The 27,568-nt window shown below is 38.6% G+C and overlaps 1 protein-coding gene across 3 annotated transcripts in view; it reads left to right on the top strand.

The window, feature by feature from the left end:
* ZNF804B (zinc finger protein 804B) overlaps window positions 1–27,568 on the top strand; it is a 244,300-nt gene that overhangs the window by 208,451 nt on the left and 8,281 nt on the right. For all 3 annotated transcript variants that reach the window (XM_052802721.1, XM_052802729.1, XM_052802739.1), the window contains exons 2-3: window positions 661–804; window positions 25,974–26,104. In XM_052802721.1, coding sequence (XP_052658681.1) covers window positions 661–804; window positions 25,974–26,104 — 275 coding nt within the window. The remainder of the gene's footprint in view (window positions 1–660; window positions 805–25,973; window positions 26,105–27,568) is intronic.

Genomic DNA, 27,568 nt, shown 5'->3' with positions numbered 1-27,568 from the left:
GTGGGTGACAGTTACATTCAGTTTGGGTGTCTGGGTGGTGTGTCCCTTCACACAGACATGGGGAAGGGACAGGGTGGCACAGAAAAGGCTCCTGCTGAGGTGGCTGTGCTCCAGGGAAATCTCAGCCAGCCATAGCCAGCTGCTGCCTGGCCCTGCTGAATAATTCATAGAAGGTAGAAAGCAGAAGACAAAAGATAATCTGCCTTAGTATCAGACTAAAACTAGTTTCTTTCTTCTGAGCAATAATACCTGAAAGAGCAGACACATATTGGTGCAAACTGGGACAGCGCTGTAACAGTTAACAGACTAACCTGCATACATCCACCTGGTGACTTACGTCTTCTTCATTGCTCAGCTTTCCTCCCCCAGAGCTAGGCAGTGTCCTGCCGGTATCGTTTTACACCCCCATTCCTCTCTATTGTTCTCACTACAGTACCTACAAAAAGTAGTAGAGAATAATTATGCAAGAAATACAACTATTTTATTAAATCCAACTTAAGACCAAAACCTCCTTACTGTATACTTTGATACTAGGATGGAGGCCAGTGATCTAGCAGTCCTAGTCAGTCCAGTGTTTTTAATGTGGATGGCAAAAATAGCTGCTGAAGCATGAGGTCACAATCTGTAGCAAAGTGTCTTCCTTTGCTTCTGCCTTTGCAGGACTATGCTGAGAAGGAGAAAGCTGCAGCCAAGGCTCTGGAGGATGTGAAGGCTAACTTCTACTGTGAACTATGTGACAAGCAGTACCACAAACACCAGGAATTTGACAACCACATCAATTCTTACGACCATGCTCACAAGCAGGTAAACCTGACAAATGTCCGTGTATATTACAGCAGTCCATCTTCCTTCTTCATTGATTGTGGGAGGTTTCTAAATTCACTCAAGTAGAAGACAATTTAACATTTGATGCTTTTTACTTCAACGTGCTATTTTTTCATTAAAATAAAATGTAAAATACTCATTGTTTTAATCTTCACCACAATTTATTTTAAGCCCCTTCGACTGAAAGATCACTGTCTATAGTTTTAGGTAGGTGCTCAGTATCAATATTCACACTGAGTTTGTTGTATTTAAATGTCGAATTGCTTACAAACTAGAGGGAGGGGGAGGGATCACTTCCTCAAATATCCAGGTTCCTCTTTTCGATGCAGAAGGCATATGACCACACTGTTTCAAGCTGGTCATGCTGATTCAAGGACAGAAAAGCAGTTTATTTTTTTAAAAATGCATATGTTTCTGAAGTTGAAATCTATGTCTCATAATGTTTCTTGGGGTGGAACATATTCTGCCTTGCATGCAGAACGTAATATAAAATAACAGCTACTTTTGAACAACAAGATACTGGATTCTTGGAAAAGATAATGGATGCTAATTGTTTGTCATTGTTTTTGTATCAACTTTATCAGATCTATATGTGGTAGGTGTATCCTACCCATACACACCTATTATCCTTCTATGTCTGCTTCCTGCATCCTAGTTTTCCTCCAATTTTAGCAAATCCATATTTCAGTTGGCATTACAGAAAGAAAGTGCAATTAACTCACATAAACACTCCAGAATTAGAAGAAATTGTTTGCAAAGTTCAGGAATGAGCATTTCTGAACCTCTGATGAACAGATCATATCTGATAATCTAAGATGTAAGAAGTTAGAACATGTAACAGGATTCCATAGATGTACATTTTTCTCCTGTTTTCTACTAGCGCTTACATGCATTACACAGTTCAAGTTCTTGTGTATTGTGTGTATTAAGTTGCCAGGGTATTAGTGTCTTCTGGGTGATCACACTTCTGGGTGCACAGGGGTCAGCATCTACCTTGCAAATATATGAATCATTTAGAAGCTGCTGGTATTTCTGACAGAGGACTAGAAATAATAAATGCTGAGTAAAACAAACAGCACTAAAGGCAAAACTCCTCACTCTCACTGCAAGAAATCTTATTGTCTTTTGCAGTATTATAGAGGATGTAAATCAGCCTGGAATTTTCTGTGTGCATCTATCACAGCACTGCATTAAGAAACTGCCTAGCGTCTGCAACCCATCATGCTGAACCATCCCGCTGAATTCAACCAACCCAGAGTTAGCTATCCATGGATATTAATGGGACTGTTTTGGCCCATCACTCCCAAACCAGAGCTAGATTCATCTAATGTACTTATATATTAAATCAAAAGCAATTCCTCACATCACCATTCTATTAATTAATCCATAAAAAATGGTTATAATAATGCAAAACAAATGCTTTTCCAGACCCTAAACACGTGACTCTAATCCCTATAAATCCCCATTTGTTGCACAAAGAATTTTTTACACCCTTCAGCTGTTTTTTTAACTCACCAGAAATGCATCTGAACTCAAATGGATCCATTTGTGCCCTTCTCTCTTCTCACACACACCCTGCAAAGAGCAGCTTATGCAAAACAAAACAATCTGCTTGATGCACCATCTATGATTGGGTTGTTGAGCAGGGGAGGTTTTGGCAGCTTTCAGTTATAAAAGGGAATGTTTAAACAATAAAACTCTTCTTAATTTTTAGGTAAATTTAGTGCTTTAAAAGCTGCCAGACATAGTACTGGGAGCTGAGTCTGCATGGAAATGCATGACATACAGAATATCAACTAGCAGTGTAAGCTCACCCCATCCTGCCCTTTCAGATGTAGTTCAGAAGCTCATTTAGCACAGGATTAGCTAGCTACCCTCCTGATGTGACAGGGTAATTCAGTTTCTTCTCCCCTCTCAATTCCTGACTGCTCCGCCAAGTCTGGGAACAGCATCAGTTTGCCTCTAGGAATAGTGTGGATGCGCCCTTTTCTCTGACTTTTATAGTCAGTCACAGAAGAGCCTTTATTCTTCTTACTTTTATCAGGGTAATCCTCAAAGAAAACAAGTTAATTTATGGTTTCCTGTGGTTTTAGTTAGCTTAGTTTCAAAATGTTTGTTCTGGGAGGGATTGTAGCCACCAGAAAAGCTTCTATCTCCTAAGGTATGTTTTCTGTTTCCCAGCAGAAATTTGAGGGTACTTTTAGTCATCCTCAAGGATATGTTCTAAGCATCATTCTTCTAATGGAGAGTAAATTAAAATGAGGGACTCTTTACAACTCAGTAATAATACAGTGTAGTCCTCCCATGTGATTTCCCATTTAAATTCTACTACTTCAAAATTTGTATTAAAGTGGCAATGCTGTTTAGAGAAGATATAAAGGCAGAAAAAAGGATATTGCACTGAGTACTTCTGTTTCTCTTCCAGAGGAAACAGATTTCTTTCAAAGAACTATGACTCTAGTCTCCCAATATTATGGTTTTATAAATTAATTTTATGATCCATTTTCTTATCCATGATTTCAACCATTTGTTAAAGCAGAAGGTACTGAGTCTTGGACCTAGCAGTTGGCATACCAGCCATTGCCTTCCCTGTCCTCAGAGGACTGCAAAATGTTTTGATGACAGTCTGGCCTTGTTTGCATAACTGGTCTTTCTGCTGTGTTAGTTTATTCTAAAGCAGTATACTCAGAGAGACTTTCTCTCTCTCTTTGCATGCCACATACATTCATACTTATTATATAAAAATACTACATATGTATGTGTACATATACACACACATATGCATAGAAAGAAAACTTTGACAGAACATCAAAGATCTTCCCTGCCCATATTTTCATTATCTTCTAACAGTGTAATAGTCCTGGAGGGGTCTAATATGATTTATATATTTTTGAGTAATATTGCCTGAGTATTAAGCAGCTCTTATTTCTTTGGTTGTCTTGACAGCATTAGTCTTAATTAATGTTGCCAACATCTTTCCTGATGCACTACTCTATAATAATTTTTCACTGATATTACCTGTTACTGGAAATTAATTTCTTTCAGTGCAAGGCTGGATAAAGTGAACTTAGAAAATCTGTTTGAGTGGAAGGGTGTGCTCCCTCCCACCCAGCTTTAGCTGAGCCCTCTGTTGTTAAGCCTGATATTTAACAAGGCTGGTGTCGGAGTGCAGCTGACTTTCCTGGGAGCACCTAAACTTTCATCACCGTACAGCCCTGTGCATACATGTCTCATTGGCTTAGCACATACCATCTAACCCACTTGAAATCAACAGCTTTTTTCCTTTGTGTTTTTCCTTTGCTATGGGATCTATGACTTTATAAATTCCTGGGCAGCAGTCACGGGCAGTAGCACATTTGATAAATCTCTAGTAGCTGTCATGAAGCATCAAGGTGAACGATGCTTGCTATCACTTGCTTGCTGTGTTCTCTGCAACAACAGTTAACTGCATCAGAACTGATTACCTTGGCTCTGTCGAAACTATCTGAACGTGGAAAAGGATAAGGGTCCTGGTGTGAATTCGTTCAAAAGTGATTAGTATATAGATAATCAATATAGGCTGCTGCCTGAAAATGTAATATATGTGGATGTATGTTACATGCTAAGATGAGAATAATATGGAAGTATAGAATTTTTAACAGGGTTGTTAAGTCAGTCATGCATATCTATAAAAGGAAGCCAAACTTGAGCAGAGGTGTCTATTTGGCTAACGTTATTAAATGGAATCTTTTAATACCTCCAGGTCACGCATAGCATTCATCTGTTCAGTTAATGTTGAAGTAGTTGGAGCTTTCAATTTTTGTATAAATAATCCTTAGCAATCAGCAAGGCTTTTCGATGTCAGAAAGGAGAAAATCACAAACCTGTTCCATGTACTGCAATGTAATAATTGTGATGATAATAATAATAATAGACATAAGCAGCAAAGAAAAACAAGACTGTATTGCCATCTTGGGGTTTCTAATGACAAAACAGGTCTTTTAGTTTTGTTGTCAAAATTTAGCCATACAGTTAAGTACCTCACATTCTCTCATACGAAAAAAAAATCTAAATTTTAGTGTTCTTGAAGCAGGCAGCACTGTATAAGTAGTGCTGAGCAGAACCTTCAGTCTACACTAGTTCACACGCACATACCTGTATCTTAGTATTTAAATCCATGCATACTAGCACTTGGGTATATTTTTGGCATGAAAGGCTGATTTAGTGTGTACAGCTGTGGGCACTTGCCTTTAAGCCTTTATGGTGCTTGTGGATTTAAACTCTAATTCAGGCAGAGATTTAGCTCCTGTTAAACATCAAAGCTAGCAAATATACTTACATTTTAGCTAGTGTTGCCTCTACCACCTAGAAAATGCACAGATAAGTGAACACAGAGAAAGCTCCAGGAATGAGTGTAATGCTGAGATCCTGTTCATTCACCTTCAGGGTGTTTTTTCCAGCATCTGTATGTTTATCGGAGGAAAAGTAAGTCCCATATTTTGGCTCTAAGGTACACCTCTCTTATTACCCAAACAATTTTCATTTGGAGGAAAGGAAACTGATTTGGCAATATCTAAGAGATTTCACCTTGGGATGCGGGAAATCAGGCAAAGACAGCAACACCAAGAAACCTTCTTCTGGACAAAGTATCCTATATTTACCTGCAAGAACACACTAACCAAATAGAAAGGGCTGCCCCAGCGTGAAAGTCCAGTGCTATGTGTGCTTGTGTAGCCTCTGCTCTTTTACCTTGATATATAGGTGGATCCACTGTCCCTCTTGTACTCCCAGGTGGACAAGGCTAACGTCCTTCCCTGCAGCCCCACTTCTCTTTCTCTGCATCAGGACACTGGCCGTTAAGAAGGGCCTGCTTTTTTAGGGCCAGGTTTTGCACATGAGGTCTGCAGTCTCTGTGACCTCCTCAGAAAATAACCAGAATGGCAAAAGGCCTCAGCATTTCTTGCTCTCAGTTAGTGAGAGGTGCTGTCCACAGCCATCAGCATTCTGCTCCTGTAACCTCTCAAAAAACACCTTGGTTTGATGCTTGTTAAGAAATACATGCATACTTTTAATAAAATTTTCACGTTTGTCACATCCCTAGTAGGAAAGCCAGATCCAGAATTGTATTAAAGATAAAAGAAAAGGAGTTAAGCAAGAGAAACAATAGTATGATGTTAGATTCGCTCAAACAGCTGGTTTATAAGTGGACTTGAAGTGATAAAGGAATTTTGTATGTGGAGTAGTTATTGTCTTCCTATTTTTAGGTACCAATAGATTGCTATGCTCAAAAGCAACAGTCACATACAGAAATTGTTATGTGTGTGCAATTTGGAGGGTGTAAATTTAGGCCCAGTCCTGAAAACAACTGTGAACTTTCTAAGATGTATGCCTATAGACATGCCCACAAAAAGAAATTAAATATTCTGCATAAAATGTAGGGTGTTCAGATGTTTTACGAGAGGGGTTTTAGAGATGAAGGTTATTACTCATTATTTATTTTTTCCATCTTCAGAACGTTTACCAGAAGTATCTCTGGTCAGATTGGATGCTTCTGACAGATAAATCAAAACACTGAAAGTATGATTCAATAGGGTCAATAGTTTCTCAGATTTTTCACAAGGTATTCTTTAATCTCAGTGAAATGCCGATTTATTTTTAGCTTTAGGCAAATGTATTACCGGTTTATGTTTTAACTATCACCATTACACAGTTATTTAGAGCAATCATCTGTGCCTGTATACCCCTTATCAGGCTCTTCTGCTTCATCACAATATTTAATTTCTCTTTAATTTGGGGGGTTTGATGCTGAGGAATTCTTAACTCTTATTTTATTCATTATTCTACAATACACATACTGATTCAATTTTCCCTGCTCCTTCCTTTTAAACTCATCTTTCTCTTCCCTTGGAAATAGTATATTCTTTACATTTCTGGCATAAGTCTTGTTTACTTTCATGTGAAAACCAGAGCTAAAAGCAAAGAATTCATTTCTATAGTCTATCATATCATTTCAGTATCTTTTTGCCTTAAAGACCCACTGTTCTCTTGCTCATCCTGAAACCAGTTATTTTCTTATTGTTGCTTATGCCTATGCCATTTATTACCTTCTCTAATTTCTGTTAGCTTCACACTTTCTTAGCTTTTCATCATACATTGATTTTGCAGTGTGTGTTCTTGTTCATACTCCTAAAAATTACTTCCACTCTGACTGTAACTGTTCCCAAAGAGCAGGTTTTTGATAATTTCTTGCTGAATAGTTTTAATTTTCTCACACTGCCTTTCCCATAATTAACTTAAAAAGTTCTTCTCATTCTTTCAGAATTTATTATTCTGAAGTCACTCCTTATAGTCATCCCTTTTGTTCCTAAATTAGTTTTGATTACACACTAGATTACCCCCTGGTTTCTACTGGATTGTTAGATACAGAACTGGATGTGATGCTTATAATTAAGGGTTCCAAACACTTTGCATTTTAAGACCCATGTTTCTATTGCTCTCAGAGATTGGGCTGAAATTTTCTTTCTGGATCACAAGCTTTAGTAAACTACAATAAAATAGATAGTATTTGCAAAGTCAAGAATAAGGAAGTTGTAAGGTACAAGAATCAATACTGTTTGGACAACTTAATCATCTGATATTTTTATGTATGTGCTCTTTAATAAAATCTTTAATCTCAGGTTGCATGTCGTTTTCCCTAAGGAAAGCTCCCTGACTCAGTACTGAAGATGGACCATACTTGAGGAATGAATCCACCTTGTGCAGGGGATAAAGCTGTTGGCTAGAAAGGAACTGATGATGTGAAATGAGGGGGAAACAGAAGGAGAAGTGGGGTTAGGAAGTAATTATGGGAATAGGTGTAATAGAGACAGAAACTGCAGGAACAGAAAGGCATGGAAGTATCACTCTGAAATTAGAAGACAGTGAAAGGTGTGTACAAGAAAGGGAGAAAAAGGAGTTACAAGAGGGAGGACCTGGAGAAGTGATCCATAAACAAGGGACAATACCAGGATAAAGCACAGGAGGAGGCTGTTAGTATTCAGCCACTTAGACCCACCAATGTCTAAGCCATTCCACTTAGCACTGAGGAACTGAGTGAATCAACCAGATAGATAGGCTATATGAAAACCACATTTCACAACTCTAATTTTGTTAACATGAATACCACAGATATTATATTGGTACAAAATATTGTACTGAAAATAATACAAAGGACTTACACAACATAAAAAATGGCTGGGGTCTGAAAAAAAGCAAAGAATGAAATGTATAATGCTGTTGCTCATGTAAAATTCCATCTTTTACCACTGATAGATAAGACCAAAATTTTCTTGGCCTGAATGCTTCTTTGTGTTATTTAGAAATAGAGAAATCCTGCCTTTCTAAAAGCATGTTTGCATCACAGCTGCTGTGCTTCAAAGTATCTGCAATCCAGCATCTTTGAAATGCTGAAGTAGCAGTGCAGTTAAACAGACAATCTGTGTCACATCACAGAAACTAATGTAAATAAAGGTAACATAAAGCGATATGGGATGACATCAGCATTTAAGGAAAGGAGTAGTGTACAGCATATGAGCAAAAGCAGAATATAAACAATATGATAATTCTGTGGCATCACTGTACTAAGAATATTTATTTTGCCAGTTTGAAATTATCTTAAAGTGAATGCTTAGTTTATAATATCATGCAATATTTTCTTAAATGTTGAGGGGAGGCTTGTATTTATAGCTATGCTACACAGAGATGCTTCAATTGCACACTACAGCAAGTGCATGTACCAGAGTAGCTCCAGAGCAGCAGAAACAACATTATCAAATACCACTGAGCACACTCCAGTGATTGGGCGCGACTCGAGGCAACAGATTCCAAAGAAATGTCACCAGAAACAATCCTTTATTTTAAACTTACCAGTCTGTGCAGATCAGTGGGCCTTATTAAGAACTGCTGAACCTGCTGCCCTGCCAATGCTTTGCTGCTTTCTTATTACTCAGTGATAAAGTATTCATCCTTTTTAAATTGCACGTTGCTTAGAATAATGAGGTTCCTTTCATCATTAGCCCTCAAAAAAACTTCTTGCAAATAATGCAGAGCTGCTTTTAAATTTAATGTCTTGATAAGCTAAATTGTTAAATGTTAGATGCTATGGAATTACATTTGGTGTTCTTTAGAATGAATGCTAATTAACATGTAAATTAGCAATTTAACCCTCTTTAAATTGGAAAAAAACCCATGGGACACCTAATTTCATAGTTGTTAATGATGGTCCAATGACTGTAAGATATTTCTTAAGCATTTCATTATATAAGGTATTACAGAAGTATATTATCAGATTTTGGCATTTAAGACATAGCAATAACCAGAATGTCAGTTAGAGGAAGTGCTCTTCATTAATGCCTGCGTTATTGTCCTTTCTATTCTTCTCAGAGGGTACACTTTTTAATTACTAAAGTTTTACAACTAATTTTTCAAGCAGAAGGAATAGTTGATGCAGTGTAATGGGTGGCTTATTCAAATAAGCAAGGAATCTGAAAGATTAGATTTGTAAGAAAACCATGATGCCAAACCACAGACAAATATGAAAATCTGCCCCAAAATATCAGTTTAGGGTTTAATTTGTCCAATAATTCCCCAGACAGAACACGAAGAGACATTTTCTTATTTAATTATGTATAGACAAAAGCTGCGGTAAATCTGGTTGAAACTCAGCATTTCTGGTTCAAATAATTTCCCATTGTTTCAAACTTTGCTTCCATTTCAATTATGGATAAGGAAAAAATTCTCAAAAGAAAATAATTAAAACATTCTGTTATGACTGATTTAACATGGTAATTACAATATAAATTCAATAAATTTTTAAACAAAAGACTTCTGAAACATTCCGTTCAAATAAAAAGTGGTTTTGAGCCAGTCATACCACTTTTTCATACTGTGTAAAAAGGATTGATTAAAATCAACATATTCCATTTTGGTTCTCAGTTCTGAAATGTTAATATATGCAGTACATAGGATATTACTCAAGAAAATGGGATAGATATGGAGAACCTAAATATTTATGTTTAAATTATTATTCCCATTTTCAGTTAACCTTTAGGGCAGTCAGGCTGGAGTTGTGCCTGTATTGTTTAATGAACAAGATAAATTATATTGGGTGTTGCTGTCCTTTTTTTTCAAAAGTCTGTATTCAGATGTCTTTTCCACTTTTTAAATGACAGTAGTAAGGACAGAAGCAGCAGAATATACAGCAAGTTTTCTACCTACTTCTACATAAATTGTTACCATTCATGCAAAAATGTCTATTCACCATGAACTAATAAGGATTGGGCAAGACTGAATGCAGACGTACATTGTATTTCATGTGCCAGCTTTGAAAGACTGGCAAATATTAGGTAATGTTGCTTATAGGCCACATACATACTTTGCAAATTATTTTTTGTTGTCGTTGTTGTTAAATCAGTGGATCTGGAATAACTGGTGTTATCTTAAGGTCAGGCTCTAAAAGTCTTGCTTCAAATAGTGAGGTGATAAGGACAAAGCACTGCAGATACTGTCGTCTTTGATTGCTGTCTGTACACTACTACTTTAATTCATATTTGTGGAATGACTTGTAGAATAAGGTACTGTTCATCCAGTTTAAGGGACCTGTTGTGCAGGTTACAGCACATCTGTACGTATCTTACCTGGGGCAATTCTGTGCTATAGTCAGCTTTTTGGAAATACTGGGCAATTAGCTTTGCTAGCAAAATGTTTTACCCTCAAATGTTCACAGAAAAACTATGTTTCTGTCAGCTTCTGCATAACTTTTAAACAGTGCTCTCTTGTTGATATCGTTCCCTCCTCTGGAAAAATAATAACTCTCCTAATCCCATTGGCATCCACAAAGTGTATCTGGTGCTATGAACATCTGTCTAGAATCTGCATCTATTATAGTTCTGTTCATTTTTGACTGTCTGCACCTTCTATGCAGTAATTAATGTGCAAGAATGTAGCTGAGCAATTGATTCCTGTGGAGCTTTAAAGTCAAGCTAATCAACTATGTTTGTGTTCGAGGAACTGTACAATGTGCCTTGTACATCTTTAAGGGACATTCATAGCAGAAACAAATATTTAAAAGCAAACAGAAACATATATGTGCATCACCAAGACAGCAATAAAAATGGTGAGATTAGTCATTTATTACCCTTACTTAGTAAAAAACATTAATTAACATCTTTTAACATGTCTCTAAGGGAAAAATAAAGAAGGTAACCCAGACTAATTATCATTTCACAGCTTTTGCAGTTTCATAATAATTAGGCTCCACCAGGAGCCATTAAAAAGATGAGGGGTCTTTAAGCACCTTTTCAGATTAAATTGTAAGGGAATATGTAGAGAAATGTAGATAACGTTCATGTGAGTACCAAACAAATATATTATCACAGGTGATGGGACAGTAAAAACTAAATGTTTCCTGAACCAAAAAAGTTGACAACTAAATACTTGTTTATCAGGAAATGCTATTTTTAGAGTAGAATGGCTTTGCAGGAACATGAGAAGATCAAAACCATTCTTCATTTGAAAGGTTTACATCATTTAGTTTTAATCAGGTTGAAATGGTTCATAAAGTTTAAAATACTTTGCTTCAACAGTGTTACTATGGTTCATAAAGTTTAAAATACTTTGCTTCAAAAGTGTTACTTTAAAAAATATTTTAAAAAATTTCTTGTAAAGTATTTGCAAATACTTCAAAAATATTAATTGTAACGTGCACACATATTTACTATTCTTGAGATAACGAAATGATGAAAATTATAACTTTAAGGCATTATGTTTCATTGCTATTAACATGCATTGGACATCAAGTCACCTGGAAGCACTTGAAATTTTCATTTTTTTAATAAGTTTTCAAAATTTTACCTCTCCCACTAAGAATAAAAAGTAAAGAAATCCCAAATATCAAAATTTCCTGCAGAGCAGAAATTCTTTAAACAAGTGTGTAAGTATAGAGGAATTGACAGAACCCCCCTGGAACCCTTTAGGATACTTTATGCTTGTAGTTAGCATTTCTCTGCTTGTTTTCAGCCCTTAGCATGTTGATGGATTCTTAGCACTGCTTCCTTCAAACCAGACACTTAAATACTGATGTCTAAAAGTGCAAGTGCAGTCACATTCCATTGCTCTGTATTTACACTTTCCATTTAGGATCTGTGGGATTTGGCAAGGTAGTATATCATAACCAGCAGAAGTGATAAAATCTATTGCTTGTATTCTGAACCTGCCCTGGATCTCTAGTCTTAGATAAGGATCTGATTGTGTGAATATCAAATCATAATTAGTTCAGAAATTATTGGGTAAAATAATATGTTTAGGGGTAAAACAATACAATTTATTAAATCACATAATTACTACCTATATACAAAAATACTGCCTAAAAGGTACAATGTAATTTTTAACTTTTAAAAGGGAACCCAGAATATTCAGATTAACCTCATCCTGTTCTTTATTTCAAAGCAAAATTCAGTCTTCTCATCAGCTTCTAATTACCATCTTTTCTGAGTTCTGCATTACTTTTATATCATTTGAGCCTGGGTTACACCAAACATTCAATTCATTGACGGAATTATGGCTCTCAATAGCCCATATGATATTCTGATTTCCTTCCCGTTTTGAAATTTAGCACAGCATAATGTCCCTTTGCTTGGTTAGAAAAGAAAAGGAAGATTCTGACCTGCAATTTGAAAATAATAATAAATTGGACCTGTACACATGCAAAACAACAAGTCATAGCCTAATAAATCTGAACATGGAGCACGTGAGAAGTGTACAATAACTGTTATAATGATTTTCTGTTATTTCTGGGAAACGAACACAATTTTTTATGTAAATCCTTATTTATTTTTGCACAAGGTTTTTTGTAAAATCTAAAGCAATAATACCTGTAAAAACAATGGAATATTTTTTCAGAAGTTAAAGTGATAATGTATGATCTAGTTGCCCTACTTCTCCTTGTCTCCAGAATAATTTACAGTATTGTTTTAACTCACCTAGTTCAAAGAATATAGCTATCACCATATTGTATCTGTGTTGGTGCATACTTTAAGAGGATTGTTGTTCCATTTGAGTACATAAACTCACAATCTTTCTTTTTTGCAAGAAATAATTAGAATTCAGGGGTGTAGAAAAGTATAGATTACTAGAACAAGAAGCCATAAATAAAAGATCAACTTCAAATTTTAGAGGAATAAAAGTTTCCTGGGAGGGAGTAGCAGAGTAAAGCTTGCTTAAAACGTTTGTGTCAACTGACAGGAAAGAATTTGAGAAGTGACATAAAGTATTTCAGAAGCAGTGAGTGATAGATTAGCTTTATGTATTAAAAATGTCCATTTCTACATAAAAAACTAGATGTGTTTATAGTATCATTTGATGTAAGAGTCAATAAAAACAGACATAGTCTGGAGCATGGGTAATAGAGGAGTGGGGGACATTAAATGTTACCTCCCATAGCTCCACAACATACAAGGGGATAAGAGAAGCAGTTTGGGATTGCTCTTGTAAAAGTGCATCATACTCATTTCCACCCCCTTTCCAGGGAGCAGCTTCTAGAACAGTATTAAAAATTGTAAATTTTGGAATCACAACTGAAGGGTGTCAAGTTGCAGCTCAGTGATCTGTTATGCACCAATGGGCTGAACTGCATATGTTGACCATGTGCTTGCTTTTAGCTCCCTCTCTTAGTAAAAGCCTCAGGCGCTGCTGGTTGCTACAGCAGTACATTCAAGGGGACCAAATACAAATAACAAATTGCAAATAAATAATATTTTAAGCACGTGGCAATAAAAAGAGTGCTAGATAGGCCAAAATATCTTTGCCTTTATAAACTGGAAAATTAGGACATCATTCACTCTGCACAGTTTGGTCATCTTTTTCCATGACACACTGAATTTGCCTAGGAGGCACCTTATTGCTTTTGTTATTTCGGAGGGAAATGCTGCTGAACTGGGAAGAGAGATGGATAAGCCAAGTAGAGGAAAGAAAGAACACTAAAGTCAAAGGAGACAACACATATTAATAATGAAAGACAAATTTGGAAAAGAATTAAATACAAGCAAATACATATAATCAGAATAACTTATTTTAATCAGTATAATTTACTGCGATGTGTTCTCAGATGATTGTCTCAGATAATCAAAGGCTAAACCAGGCTATTGCAGGAGTGAATTACCCTGAAAAAAAATGGGACATCTGTTCATCTCCTCCTGTAAATAAACCAAAGACTGGAACATAAACTGCTACTCCAATCCCATGCATGAAGAAATTAAAATTAACAGATTATCCATCTGAATTTGCTACCTCTGCAGGCCTCCCTTCTGTCAAGAATAGCACAAAAATACTTCATCTACATTATGGGTCTCTAAAAGCTGATCTTTAATCTATATGTTATTAGCATTATGATGATCGACACAGGCATACAGGAAATTAAAAAAGCCAAGCAATTGTATTTAGTAAATGCAAATAAAATATTTGCCTATATTTGTATAAATTACAAACTGTAACATACACTTCTTGAAGGAATCTAGTTTCATAAAGGTGAATGAGCTTGCCAAATGGACTGGGAGGAGGAATTCAAATGGAAACATGTGAGAGAGTCCTAGGAAATTTTAAAGAGCATTTGGCAGATGGTTTAAGAACCCAAATCCCACAACTGAAAAAAAAAAAAATAGGTTATAAACAGCTAATCTCATTTAGAAGGAAAGTCAATTTTCTGTGGCTTAAATGTATAATAAAGGAGAGAAAGGAAAAACGGATGGTAAAGATCATAAATCAGAAGTGAAGAAATTGGAAAAAAGTGATGGAGGAAGTAAAAAGGGCAAAAGGAAAACCTGTAGTCATCAAAGGTGAGGGCAAGAAGGTTTCTGAAAGTATATTGAGGACATAAAGAATATTCTGCTCCAATAGAAATGAATTACTTGTTAGCAGTCATGTAAAAAGGACTATTCAACACAGATTTCTGTTCTATACTTGGGGCAAAGCCATATGATTTAGTCACATCTATGATATTTATGATGTGACGTACCACTCTACCAGTAACTAAGAAGGATATTAAACAACATAATCTACAGCTAAATATTTTTGTATCAGCAGGTTCAGGTGACCAACATTTAAGTATTAGGAAAAAGATGGCCATAAACTCTCCTAATCTTTAATGTTGATTTTTAATATGTCTCAGAGCACTAAAGAAAGATGCATCAAGCTAGAAGCCAGATAATGCCATGCTAGGATTTAAAAAGAATAAACAAGAAAATCTGTCACCCTGACTTTAGTGCCAGGGAAAATACTGGCATGACTGATGCAGGACTCCATAAAGTATTAAAGAATGATAATGTAATTAATTTCATTTAATGTGGTTTGTGTAAAATAGATCTTGTCAAAGTAACTTGATTTTCTCATTTTATCTGTTAAAACATAGCAAATCAGGATGTCTTCTGTCTTGTGCTATTGAAAAGTTTTGATCAGCTGATTACAAAAATCCTTTGTGGCCTTTTCTTATTGACAAAAACTGCAAGGTAATGTCATTTATCAGACCTCCTTTACTTTGAGCAGGCATAGTATTGCTGCTAGATTCCTGGTTACCTTTAACTCTCATACTCCAGAAGACATCAGTCTACTTCAGGCAAATACAAGAGAAAGAATATTTTAGTTTTGATTGAATTAAAAAAAAAAAAACCAACAATGTAAAATACTTTTTATGGATAGCTATTACATCCTATTAGAAAAAACAATATTTTACTTCCTTGACATATCAGATGAGGCTTCTCATTACAGCTGCCATTAATATCCTTCATGCACATATCATTCACTATTTGCCCTGACCATACCTTTTCATCTAAAGTGCAGTGAGTGGTACCTATAAACAACACTACATTTATCTCAAGTACATATTAAAATGACTCTTTTTAGTGATCAACTTGTTCTCTGGTACAGCACTTCAAAGTCACTGTGTAGTGGTCTGCTGATTCAACTTTCCTTTATGTAAACCTATAGATGCAGCACAATAGTTTGTAAGAGGTTTATCCTTTATGCTTTATTGTTGTTCCCTCAGCACTACCATAGTTATCAAGAATCAACTGAATTTACGTGTATAATGTAAATAAAATTTAGGCTTAATTCAGATGTCTGGAATCTTTCCTCTTGTTTCAATGGGCTTACAAAGTGTTAGATGTAGTAATTAAACATATATCTGTAAGTGCTGATTCAGCCTCCTCCTTGCTCTTTTCAGAAGTCACTCCATCTCTCTTTGCCTTCATTTCTTTGTTTGTAAAATGATATCATGGTAAAGATACCTGTTTCAAAAGAAGTCTGAGATCTGTCTATGGAAAGTGCTATGTAATATCTAGGTACAGTCATTTCTACTATCACTTTTGTTACTCTGAAAGTCTGATGACCACATCATTGAAGAAAGTTTGAGGCCAGGCTTTGGACTTGCCTGTTGAATTCTTGGATAATTCAGACTCTTGCTCTTTTCCTTAAAATGTAGGTGATTTTGTATTCCACCTGCTACAGTTAGAACAAACAAAACCAGTGTTGAGGCAGGCTTCAAAAAGATGAGGAAAATGCTTAAATATTTTTGAAATAAGATTACAAGAAGTACTGAAACTTTTGAAAGGAGCTAGTCTTGCACAGGGTCTGTAATACCACTTTCTTCTCTTTAAGCTGCTTAAATGAGAAGGGAAAAGAAATAAAATATATAGCTAAGAAAGAGACCCTAACACCCCGACAAATGAGGTAATATATGGACATGCAGTGAAGACACAGTCCCTGCTCCAAGTTTCTTATCATTCAAATGTGTTGCTTTTACTAGGTAAATTACTCTGTATTCTGAAGTGGCACCAAATACATCTAATCAAATTATACAGTGTGCACCCAGCTTGTTGGAGCATATGACAATAAGTTCATTGGAACTGATATAAACATGGGTGGCCAAGTGGAGCATATGCTGGATCCACAAATAGCTCAGGTCTTCAGACAAGTGTGTTGCTGCCACAAAGAGCCTGTTCTGTCCTCTCCCCTATGGAAATAACCCCCATGAAACCCATCTGTTTTAACTTTACTTGGGGGATTCTCATGAGCAGTACAAATGGAGGTACTTTCATCCAGCGATGGATGAAATCAGTTTAATTAGCAGGAATATTTGCTGATCTGGTTGAACAGTAAGAAGCTCCCACAGAAAAGACACAGGTAAGGACTGGTAGGTCTTGATGCTTTCTGTCATGAAGACCCACTGCACTACATCAGACCATCTTTCCATACAGACTTAACAGGAGTGTCTATGAAGACATACGAAAACAAGACCTCTGAACAGCCATCTGTAATTTATTCTTCTGGTTGGATCTGTGAACATCTCATTCACTTGTAGATGGATTCTCTAGGGCATGTCTGAGGACTGACTTTTCCCCTCTTCTGCTATCATCTCATTCCCTAACCCAATCATACCAGGATACTTTCTTTCTGTCTTCCCATTCACTCCCACTAATGATATTGAATCTGTTAAGATTGACTATAATATAAGCTACTCCAAAAAATTATCACACATTTCAAAGTGATCTATAGCTATTTATGGGTAAAACAAATGAAAATTTATCAGCTATTTTTGAGCATCATATTTCATGGCTAATTTCTGCACGTAATAGACTTTCCAATTTATTTTTAGGATTTTATTTACCAGAGTAAAAGCAATTTCCTTCATTGCTGTTTCCTCCCTTTCACTTAGAGAGCTAATACTGTAAGCTTCAGACATGAAGTCTAGTTATGTTCTCTAGTAACTATCATTCTCATTTGATGGTTTGCAGTGTGAATTCATTTTGCAAACAATGTAATTGGTTCCAATGTTGGGGTTACACCCAAGAGAATAATTATTGAAATTCACAGTCCTTTTTTTCCTCATTTAACCCTTCTGTGGTGAATCTGTTTAGAACTTAATTAAGGAGCTCTTCAGCAAAGCAGAAATCAATCTTTAAAGCCAGACAGGCACTCAAACACATTAGTTCATGAACTTAGATTCAGAGAAGGCTCTCTAAATATGACAGGAGACATATACGTAATGCTGACTGCAGAAAGCAGTGGTGTATACTACATTTTTACTTGGGGCTGCAATGCATTACAGAATGATGAACATTTTGGAGAACGCATTGTGAATGATATTCTGGAAAAAAAAAGTCTAAATGTAAGTGGAAAAAATAATTTAATTCATAGTAACCTGTTATTTTCTAACTTAATGCATGGAAATTTTTTTCTTTTTTTTCCCAAAGCTGCCTTCTATTTACATCAATGCAGTTACACTAGTGTGAATAAGACTATTTGCTTCTCAGTATACTTGCAGCAACAGTTATTTGTCCCAGCATCTGAAGTAGTTACACTGAGAACCCCTGTTAGATCCATGTAATGGGATGAGCACGGCACCTGGCAGAATGCTCAAAAGGAGAAGTAATGCTGTCCCCCAGTACTGTGTTCCTATGGTCCTCAAATTGAGAGAGAGTGAATGAGAAAGGAATATAGAAAAAATGGTTCCTGAAGCCAGACACCCCCTGGACAACAAGGGGTGGCAAATCTGGCAGGGAAACACAGATTATGAAAACCATCACTGTATTCTTGTCAATGATTTATACAAAAACCCCAGATGTCTTCCTCAACTCTCTTTCTATTACATGTAACAAAAGTACACTAATTCAAAGTACTCTTTTATGCAATCTGTAGCAATGAAAATGTACCAATAGCATTAATTTTTTCTGTCTATCAAAAGTCTATGTCTGAGATGATAGAATCATAGAATAGTTTGGGTTCTTTAAAGGTCATCCAGTCCAACTGCCCCTGCAACAAGCAGGGACATCTTCAACTAGATCAGGTTGCTCAGAGCCCCATCCAGCCTGACCTTGAATGTTTCCAGGGATGGGGCATCTACCACCTCTCTGGGCAACCTTTGCCAGTGTTTCACTACCCTCACCATAAAAAAATTTCTTCCTTATATCTAGTCTAAATCTACCCTCTTTTAGTTTAAAACCATTACCCCTTGTCCTATTGCAACAGGCCCTGCTAAAATGTTTGTCCCCATCTTTCTTGTAAGGCCCCTTTAAGTACTGAAAGGCCTCAGTAAGGTGTCCCAAGAGCCTTCTCTTCTCCAGACTGAATAACCCCAACTCTCTCAACCTTTCTTCATAGAAGAGGTGTTCCATCCCTCCGATCATTTTTGTGGCCCTCCTCTGGAACCACTCCAACAGATCCATGTCTTTTTTGTACTGAAAGCTCCAGAGCTGGAGGCAGTACTCCAGGTGGGGTCTCACCAGAGCGGAGTAGAAGGGCAGAATCACCACCCTCGACTTGCTGGTCACACTTCTTTTGATGCAGCCCAGGATATCATTGGCTTTCTGGGCTGTGTGTGCACATTGCTGGCTCATGTCCAGCTTTTCATCCACCAGTACCCCCAAGTCCTTCTTGGCAGGGATGCTCTGAATCCCTTTATCCCCCAGCCTGTATTGATACTGGAGGTTGACCCAACCCAGGTGCAGAACCTTGCAATTGACCTTGTTGAACTTCATGATGTTCACATGGGCCCACTTCTGAAGCCTGTACAGGTCCCTCCAGATGGCATCCCACCCCTCAAGCGTGTCAAATGTACCACTCAGCTTGGTATCATCTGCAAACTTGCTGAGGGTGCACTCAATCCCACTATGTCATTAATGAAGATATTAAACAGTACTAGTCCCAGTATGGACCCTTGAGGGACACCACTTGTCACCAATCTCCATCTGGACATCAAACCATTGACCGCTACCCTTTGGAAACGACCATCCAACTAATTCCTCATCCAGCTAACAGTCAACCCATCAAATCCATATCTCTCCAATTTAGAGAGAAGGATGTTGTGGGGGACTGTGTCAAAGGCCTTACAGAAGTCCAGTGAGGTGGGTTGACCCCGGCTGGAGCCCAGGTGCCCACCAAAGCTGCTCTATCACCCCCCCCTCCTCAACTGGACAAAGAGAGAAAATATAAGGAAAGACTCATGGGTAGAGATAAGTACAGGGAGATCACCCAGCAATTACTGTGACAGGCAAAACAGACTCAGCTTGGGGAAATTAGTTTAATTTATTACCAATCAAATCATAGTAGGATAATGAGAAATAAAACGAAAACTTAGAACATCTTCCCCCTACCCCTCCCTCCTGCTTGGGCACAACTTTACTCCTGCTTTTCTCTACCTCCTCTCCCCCAGCAGCGCAGGGGGATGGGGAATGGGGGTTGTGGTCAGTTCATCACACGTTGTCTCTGCCACTCCTTCCTCCTCAGGGGCAGGACTCCTCACACTCTTCTCCTGCTCCAGCATGGGGTCCCTCCCACAGGAGACAGCTCTCCAGGAACTCCTCCAATGTGAGTCCTTCTCATGGGCTACAGTTCTTCATGAACTGCTCCAGCGTGGGTTCTTTCCATGGGGTGCAGTCCTTCAGGAGCAGACTGCTCCAGCACAGGTCCCTCGCAGGGTCACAGGTAGTGCCAGCAAACCTGCTCCAGCACGGGGTTCCCACGGGGTCACAGCCTCCTTTGGGCACCCACCTGCTCCGGTGTGGGGTCCTGCACGGGCTGCAGGTGGATATCTGCTCCACTGTGGACCTCCCTGGGCTGCAGGGGGACAGCCTGCCTCACCATGGTCTTCACCACCATGGGCTGCAGGGGAATCTCTGCTCTGGCACCTGGAGCACCTCCTCCCCCTCCTTCTTCGCTGACCTTGGTGTCTGCAGGGCTGTTTCTCTTACATGTTCTCACTCCCCTCTCTGGCTGCAGTTTCTGTGCCACAGCAACTTTTTTTCCCTTCTTAAATACGTTATCCCAGAGACTCTACTACTGTCACTGATGGGCTCAGCCTTGGCCAGCAGTAGGTCCATCTTGGAGCTGCCTGGCTTTGACTCTATCGGACAAAGGGGAAGCTTCTAACAGCTTCTCACAGAAGCCGCCTCTGTAGGCACCCCTGCTACCAAAACCTTGCCACACAAACCCAATATGTCCAGATAGATGACATCCATAACTCTTCCCTTGTGCACCGATGTTGTCACTCTATCATAGAAGGCCACTACGTTGGTCAGGCAGGACTTGCCCTTGGTGCAGCCATGCTGGCTGTCTTGAATCATGTCCCTGTCCTCCATGTGCCTTCGCATAGCTTCTAGGAGGATCTGTTCCATGATCTTCCCAGGCACAGAGGGGAGACTGACAGGTCGGTAGTTCCCAGGGTCCTCCTTTCTACCCTTTTTAAAAATGGGTACAATGTTTCTTTTTTCCAGTCACCAGGGACTTCACCTGACTGCCATGACTTTTCAAATTTCATGGAGAGTGGCTTGGCAACTACATCAGCCAACTCCCTCAGGACTCTGGGATGCATCTTGTCACGTCCCATAGACTTACGTACGTTCAGGTTCCTCAAGCAGTCACAAACCTGATCTTGTCTTACAGTGGGAGGGACTTCGCTCCCCCAGTCCCTGTCTTGTGTCCCATCCACTCAAGAGGTGTGGGAAGAGAAGTTGCCAGTGAAGACTGAGGCAAAAAAATTGTTGAGTACCTCAGCCTTCTCCTTGTCTGCTGTTACCAGTTTGCCAGTCTTGTTCATTGGAGGGGGGTATGCTTTCTTTGACCTTCCTTTTGTGGCTGACATACCTGTAGAAGCCCTTGTTATTATTCTTTCCATCTCTTGCCAATTTCAGCTCCAGTCGTGCTCTGGCCTTCCTGACCCCATCCCTACACAAATGGGCAGCGTCCCTACACTCCTCCCAGGATACCTGTCCCTGCTTCCACTGCTTGTGCATTTCCTTCTTACCCTTTAGTTTGACCAGCAGGTCTCGACTCAGCCAGGCCGGTCTCTTGCCTTCCTCTCCTGATTTCTTACACCTGGGGATCGAGAGCTCTTGCACTCTATGGAAAGCATCCTTAAAGATCTGCCAGCTTGGTTCTGCTCCCTTGTACCTGAGGGCAGTTTCCCAGGGCGTCCAAATGACTAACTCCTTGAACAGCTGGAATTTTGCTTTCCTAAAATTCAGAGTCCTGAATTTACTCTTCACCTGACCCATACCCCTTAGGACTGTGAACTCCACAGGCGCATGATCACTGCAGCCCAGGCTGCCTCCAATCTTGACTTCACCAATTAGCTCACTTGTGTTGGTGACCAGCAGGTCCAGTATTGCATCTCCTCTGGTAGGGCTGTCTATTACATGGCTTAAGAAGTTATTCTCAATGCATTCCAAGAGCTTCCTGGATTGCTTACAGCTCGCTGTGCTGCTTTTCCAGCAGATGTCAGCGTGGTTGAAGTCCCCCAGCAGGACGAGAGCCTGCAAATACAATGCCTCCTATAGCTGGAGTAAGAAGGCTTCATCAGTAGGCTCCTCTTGACTGGGCAGCTTGTAGTAGACACCAGCCACAAGGTTCCCTTTGTTGCCTTGGTCTCTAATTCTTACCCATAAGCTTTCAACCCGCTCGTAGCTATTCTTCAGAGAGAGCTCTTCACACTCTGTCCATTTCTTGATGTAAAGGGCAACCCCTCCACCCCTCTTTCCTCATTTGTCCCTTCTGAACAGCCTCTAGCCATAAATAGCCACACTCCAGTCATGGGATTCATCCCACTAAATTTCAGTAATGGCAACTAGGTTGTAGCTTTCTAACAGCATGGTGGCTTCCAACTCCTCCTGTTTGTTGCCCATGCTACATGCATCGGTGTAGAGGCACTTCAGCTGGGCTGTCGGCCATGTCACCTTCTTAGAGGAAAACCCCTTAATAAGTAAGATAGCCAGCCTTAATACCCTCTGTATGCAATTAAAAGAAATAGGTACTTTTTCATCTCACTTTATCTCTCTTGTTTTAGACAGCTGCTTTAAGAAGAGGTGATTAGGTCCCTAAAAGTACTTATTTCTTTCCAGTGGTTGTAAAGAAAATCTAAGCAACTACTATAGGCACCTAAATTTGGTCAGATAAATAGCAATCCAGAGAGACATTCACCTGCACAAATCAGTATCATAACTCTGGAAAGAAAGTAATCTCAGTAGTGGAAATGCAGCCAGCGGTGAGTATGCTACAGGTGCTCGTAGGTCACTGAAAAGCAAGTACTGGCCACAATAAAATGACAATTTTAAAAAAACAACCCAACATTAAGAATGGGCAGAAATTGCTAAAGTACAGGTATTTGGCCACTGATATTTCATGTCTAGCAGAAGTACATAGTGAAGATGCAGCTCCACTAACTCATTTGGATCTCCTGGTGATTCACACCAGAGTTCAGGAGGAAAAGCATAGATTCAGCAGGTTTTGAGTGGGTCTTAGACAGAGGAGCCACCATGACTCAGACCTGGTCGTATAAGTAAATCTTTCCATAACAATGAATATTATTTTGTAGTTTTTTAATATTCTGTGTGGGTGTTTATAAAAAAGGGATGGGTTACTTTCAGATACGGTAAGGTCCGCATGCACATCTGCACAAAAAACAGAGAAAGAATAGAACATGAGTCTAAAAATGAAATATAACTCCGTGGCAATGATATTTGTAGCAGGTGAAGGACAGAACACAAGATTTCTATTAAATAAATCATAATTTATTATACGTGCCTGTATTTGGATGCCCAGTTAAGTACCTAATTACATGAAAAATGCAATTGCCGTGTAAAGTGATGTTAATTTTCAAGCACACCTGCTGAGCTTAGGGTTGTCATTCAGGTACCTGCTCAATTGCATGCTCTTGTGTGCACCACCTGTGGAAAATATTTGTGTGCCTGTCAGAAGTCTGGCACAGGTTATTAGTGAAGAAAACCACAGTGTTGCAGGTTCAGCAGGCAGTCCCATGGTCTATCCAACATAGCTGACAAATTTCATTACGATTCCTAACTGGAGCTCTGGCAGTGCAGCTTTTTTTTGTTTTGATGAGGGGATGTATAGGCAGTCTCTGCTTAGACTGTAGATGCTTTTGATTTCTTGGATTTCATCTCCAGTTGATGACGACTCCACTATGCTTACCTACATTTTTTTTTATTCTTTTCTCTACTTCCTTGACACATGCTGTATGCCATTAGAGAGCAAAAAATACTGCTAGAACTTCTATTCTTAGTGTTGGTCCATTTGCTTTGTTGATTATCATCCTAACTGTCAAAGAAATGAAATGGCATTGCTTTGCAGTACCTGCACTCCATAGTACTAGCTTTCACATTGTTCTTTGTTTCCTTGACAGGTAGAAACTGTTTCTGTTTTTCCTCATGAATGCTTTGTGTGTGATACTGAACAGCTCACGGTGACAGCTAAAACACAGCAAGTGGCACTAAAGGACATTTCTCAAATGTGTTTCTTTGCCCTTTCTTCACATTGAAGATGTTAATAAGACTGAAGACTACCTATGTTTTTTCTATGGAGGATAGGATCTTTACTGCTTAAATATCTCTACATTCTTGTAAATATTACTTAGGTGACAGAAACTGTGGATTCATTCTGGGACGATTCTCTGATATCTTTTACAACTTTGGCTTTACCATATTATTTAAAAAGCTTCTTTCTTGGGCCAAAAGTAATGTTGTCTTACATATTCATCCATTTTACTCTAAATTGCAGGGAATGAGGTTGAGGGAATGGAGCGCTATATGACTGGCCTGGCAAGGGGCAAGTGAACAACGAGGGAGAGCATGTAAGGGGACAGAAAAAAGCTAAAAATGTGGTGGAGCAACCATTTATTTCCAAGGAACTGAAGCCTAAGAGCTTTAAAGAGGACTTTGCAGCTGTCCTGTTTCAGAGTCTGGTTCACTGAAGTACTAGATGTTGGAGCTGATAGAAACTTTCCGGAGAAACATACAGATTTGACAGACTATAAATATTTCTGATAAATACGGTTAAACTTTCAACAGGCAGCAGGACTGTTCTTGCTGGTTGCAGCAGTTCCCTAAGCAACTGTCTTTCTGGCCTTCTCATCCTCATCCAAGGGAGTTTGCGTATGCAGAGACATCAGGGTGGTTGAGAGCCAGCTCTTAAGCTCCCTGAGCAACTGATTCGCGGGCAGCCCAGCTGTCCCTACCTCCAGATCAGTACTCAGAGGTGCACATCTTGGGGTCCAGAAGGCTGAGAGCAAGTAAGAAACTTCTGCTCTTAGTCTCCCAACATTTATTTATTTTTCTCTCACAGATGTTATCTGGCTTTTAAAAAAATCCAATACTTGAAGGACAGCTGATGCGATACCCATTACAGCTTTCCAGCACTCTTCACAGAACACAATTACGGACCCTGTATGGCCTGTTTCTAGCAAGTGGACGTAGTGGTTTAGTTCTCAGTCCTAGTTCTCAAGGTTTCTAGTTTGGGCATCTGGCTGAATGCACCGGAGCTCCCTTCTGGCTTGTAAACCTGCCTTCCCCAAACACCACAGCAGTGGAGAGGTGGTGAAGGGAGGAAGGCATTTCTGCCATGGAGCGTGGAAGCATGGACCTGAACTGGGAAGTTGTAAGGTTGGACATGACCTGCACTATTTGGTTTGTGTCTTCTTCTCCTTCACTTTTCCTTATACTATCAGCAGTGCAAAACCAGGTAATAAAAAGATGTAATAAAGGCAAAGAATTTTGCTCTCTCCAGCAGGAATTACCTGATTTATAGATGTTCGAAGAGATCAACAAATTTGTGAAAATAAACATAAAAGAGTTTCCTGATCAAATATTTCAGACAGTAGTTCTCTCCTTTGAAAAACAAATGCAGTCTTAAAATCTACAAAACCAACACACAAGCACACATACATACATGCATACATGTGCAAGTACAGAGATCTATAAAATATATTACACACACCAGCTCAGCTTTATTCCAGTGTATGCCTATGGATTAAATTCCAGCTGAAAATTTCAACTGCATCAAATGGAGTCCAGTTTTGTGTATGTATTTGTACACAACAGAAGATTTGTGTATTCATAATAAACTAAAAACTATCATTCATTTGTAGGTATAGATCAGCTAAATAGCAATGGCCCAATCACGTGGTTTTGTTAGGCAAAAATAGCATTTTCAATCTCTTCTTAGGATGATAGCATTTTAAGTATATTTGTACTCTCCATTTATATATTAACTTCACCAAAACCAAATAAATGGAGTAAGAGGAAATGTATCTGCTGTGTACATCTTTAATCCCTTCTTTTTTTGTTCTTTTCACACAGAGATTGAAAGATTTAAAACAAAGGGAATTTGCTCGAAATGTGGCTTCAAAGTCATGGAAAGATGAGAAGAAACAGGAAAAAGCACTCAAGCGGCTCCACCAGCTCGCAGAGTTACGGAAGCAGTCAGAATGGCAAGTATTTAAAATTTCTATTACGTTTTAATGCCCTCTTTTCTCAGTCCCAGAAGAAATCTCCATATTTTTACTCCTACGCTCTGTAATATAGAGATTGTGTATACTGTAACCTGTTTTCAGCTGTCCCCAACTCCAAATGTTCCTGTTCCGCAAACCATAAAATTGAAAGCCCCTGAATTAATTACACGCTATTTGAAGGTTTCTGTTTTTCTCTCCTGTAGCTAGTTAATCTTATCTCTTCTGAACTGAGTGGTTTGAAGATATTTTTATAATATCACCATTTTACCCTATTCAAACTGACCTGAATAGGTTATTATAACTGTCTTATAGATTGATAGTAAGTGAATGGGAGAGGAAACCCACCTTTTAGACCATCTGTATTTAGTCTGTGAATCATTTTCACTACCTTTAGTATACTGAGATTATTCTCACAGTTTCTCTGTAGAGTAATGGGAGTATCATCTTGTGAATGAAAAACAAGTAATTAACTGAGTTAAGTTTGCCCAATACTGTTAGCTCTATTAATGAATATCAAGATACAGTACAAAGTTTGCAGTAATAAACCTTTACATTTGAGAAATCTCCTTTGTTTAATGACACTGAATGCGTCAGTAGAATAGATTGCCACCAGACCAATTGTTTATATTAATCTATGACCGTAATGAGTTAAGTAGATAATTAAAGTGGCATCCTTTAAAATTCATATCAAGCTTACTGTACCCTGGAAATAATAACATTCAGAGTTTATTATACACTAATTTTGGCCTATGTAATTGCTTTTGAGTAATCTGCTGAAATATAACAGTTTAGTGGTAATGTATCACTTTTATGGTTACAACTCCATTTTCATACAAATCTAGTGAAAGAAATGTATCTGCCTGTGGGAAGACGCCTTTATGCGCACGCACTTGAAGATGTAGTCTCAGATAGTCCGATAAGGTCGGTGATAATAGGAAAGCCAGAATGAGTCTGGGAGGGAAAAAGCAGGTTTGCTTTTAGAAAGAGCCAGGAGTCCATAATCCTTTACAAAGAGCCTGGAAAGACAGTGCTTGCTGTTCCTGTTTGTAATGACTAACAGGTTCAGGGGTAGCTGAGATCTTGGCGGAGGGGTAGTATTCCCAGTTGCTCAGGCAAGACAGAAAGTCAGCCTGTCTAAGCAAAAGTCTATACACATGCACAATTATTATTGTCCCTGAGTACTGTGCCTCAGGTCCCAACAGAGTTCTTTACAAGAAGCTAATACAATTTGACAACAAAATTACTGTTAATGATGTCTTGCACCGAAAAACTGAAAATGCAGCTTTATTTTGCTGTTGCAAGGAGACTTTGAAAATGATCTCTTTACATGCCTTCTCCAAGAGATAATTCCTTCCTGATGTACAAATAGGGGTGAATTTGTATCTCCTGATGCCAAATTTGTGGCAAATGCAAATATATTCTCAGAAATGCGTACATATTCTC

This window comes from Harpia harpyja, chromosome 1 (assembly GCF_026419915.1).
Source record: "Harpia harpyja isolate bHarHar1 chromosome 1, bHarHar1 primary haplotype, whole genome shotgun sequence".
NCBI lineage: Eukaryota > Metazoa > Chordata > Aves > Accipitriformes > Accipitridae > Harpia > Harpia harpyja.
Note: the sequence above shows the minus strand (reverse complement) of the source record. Positions and strands in the feature narration are given on the sequence as shown.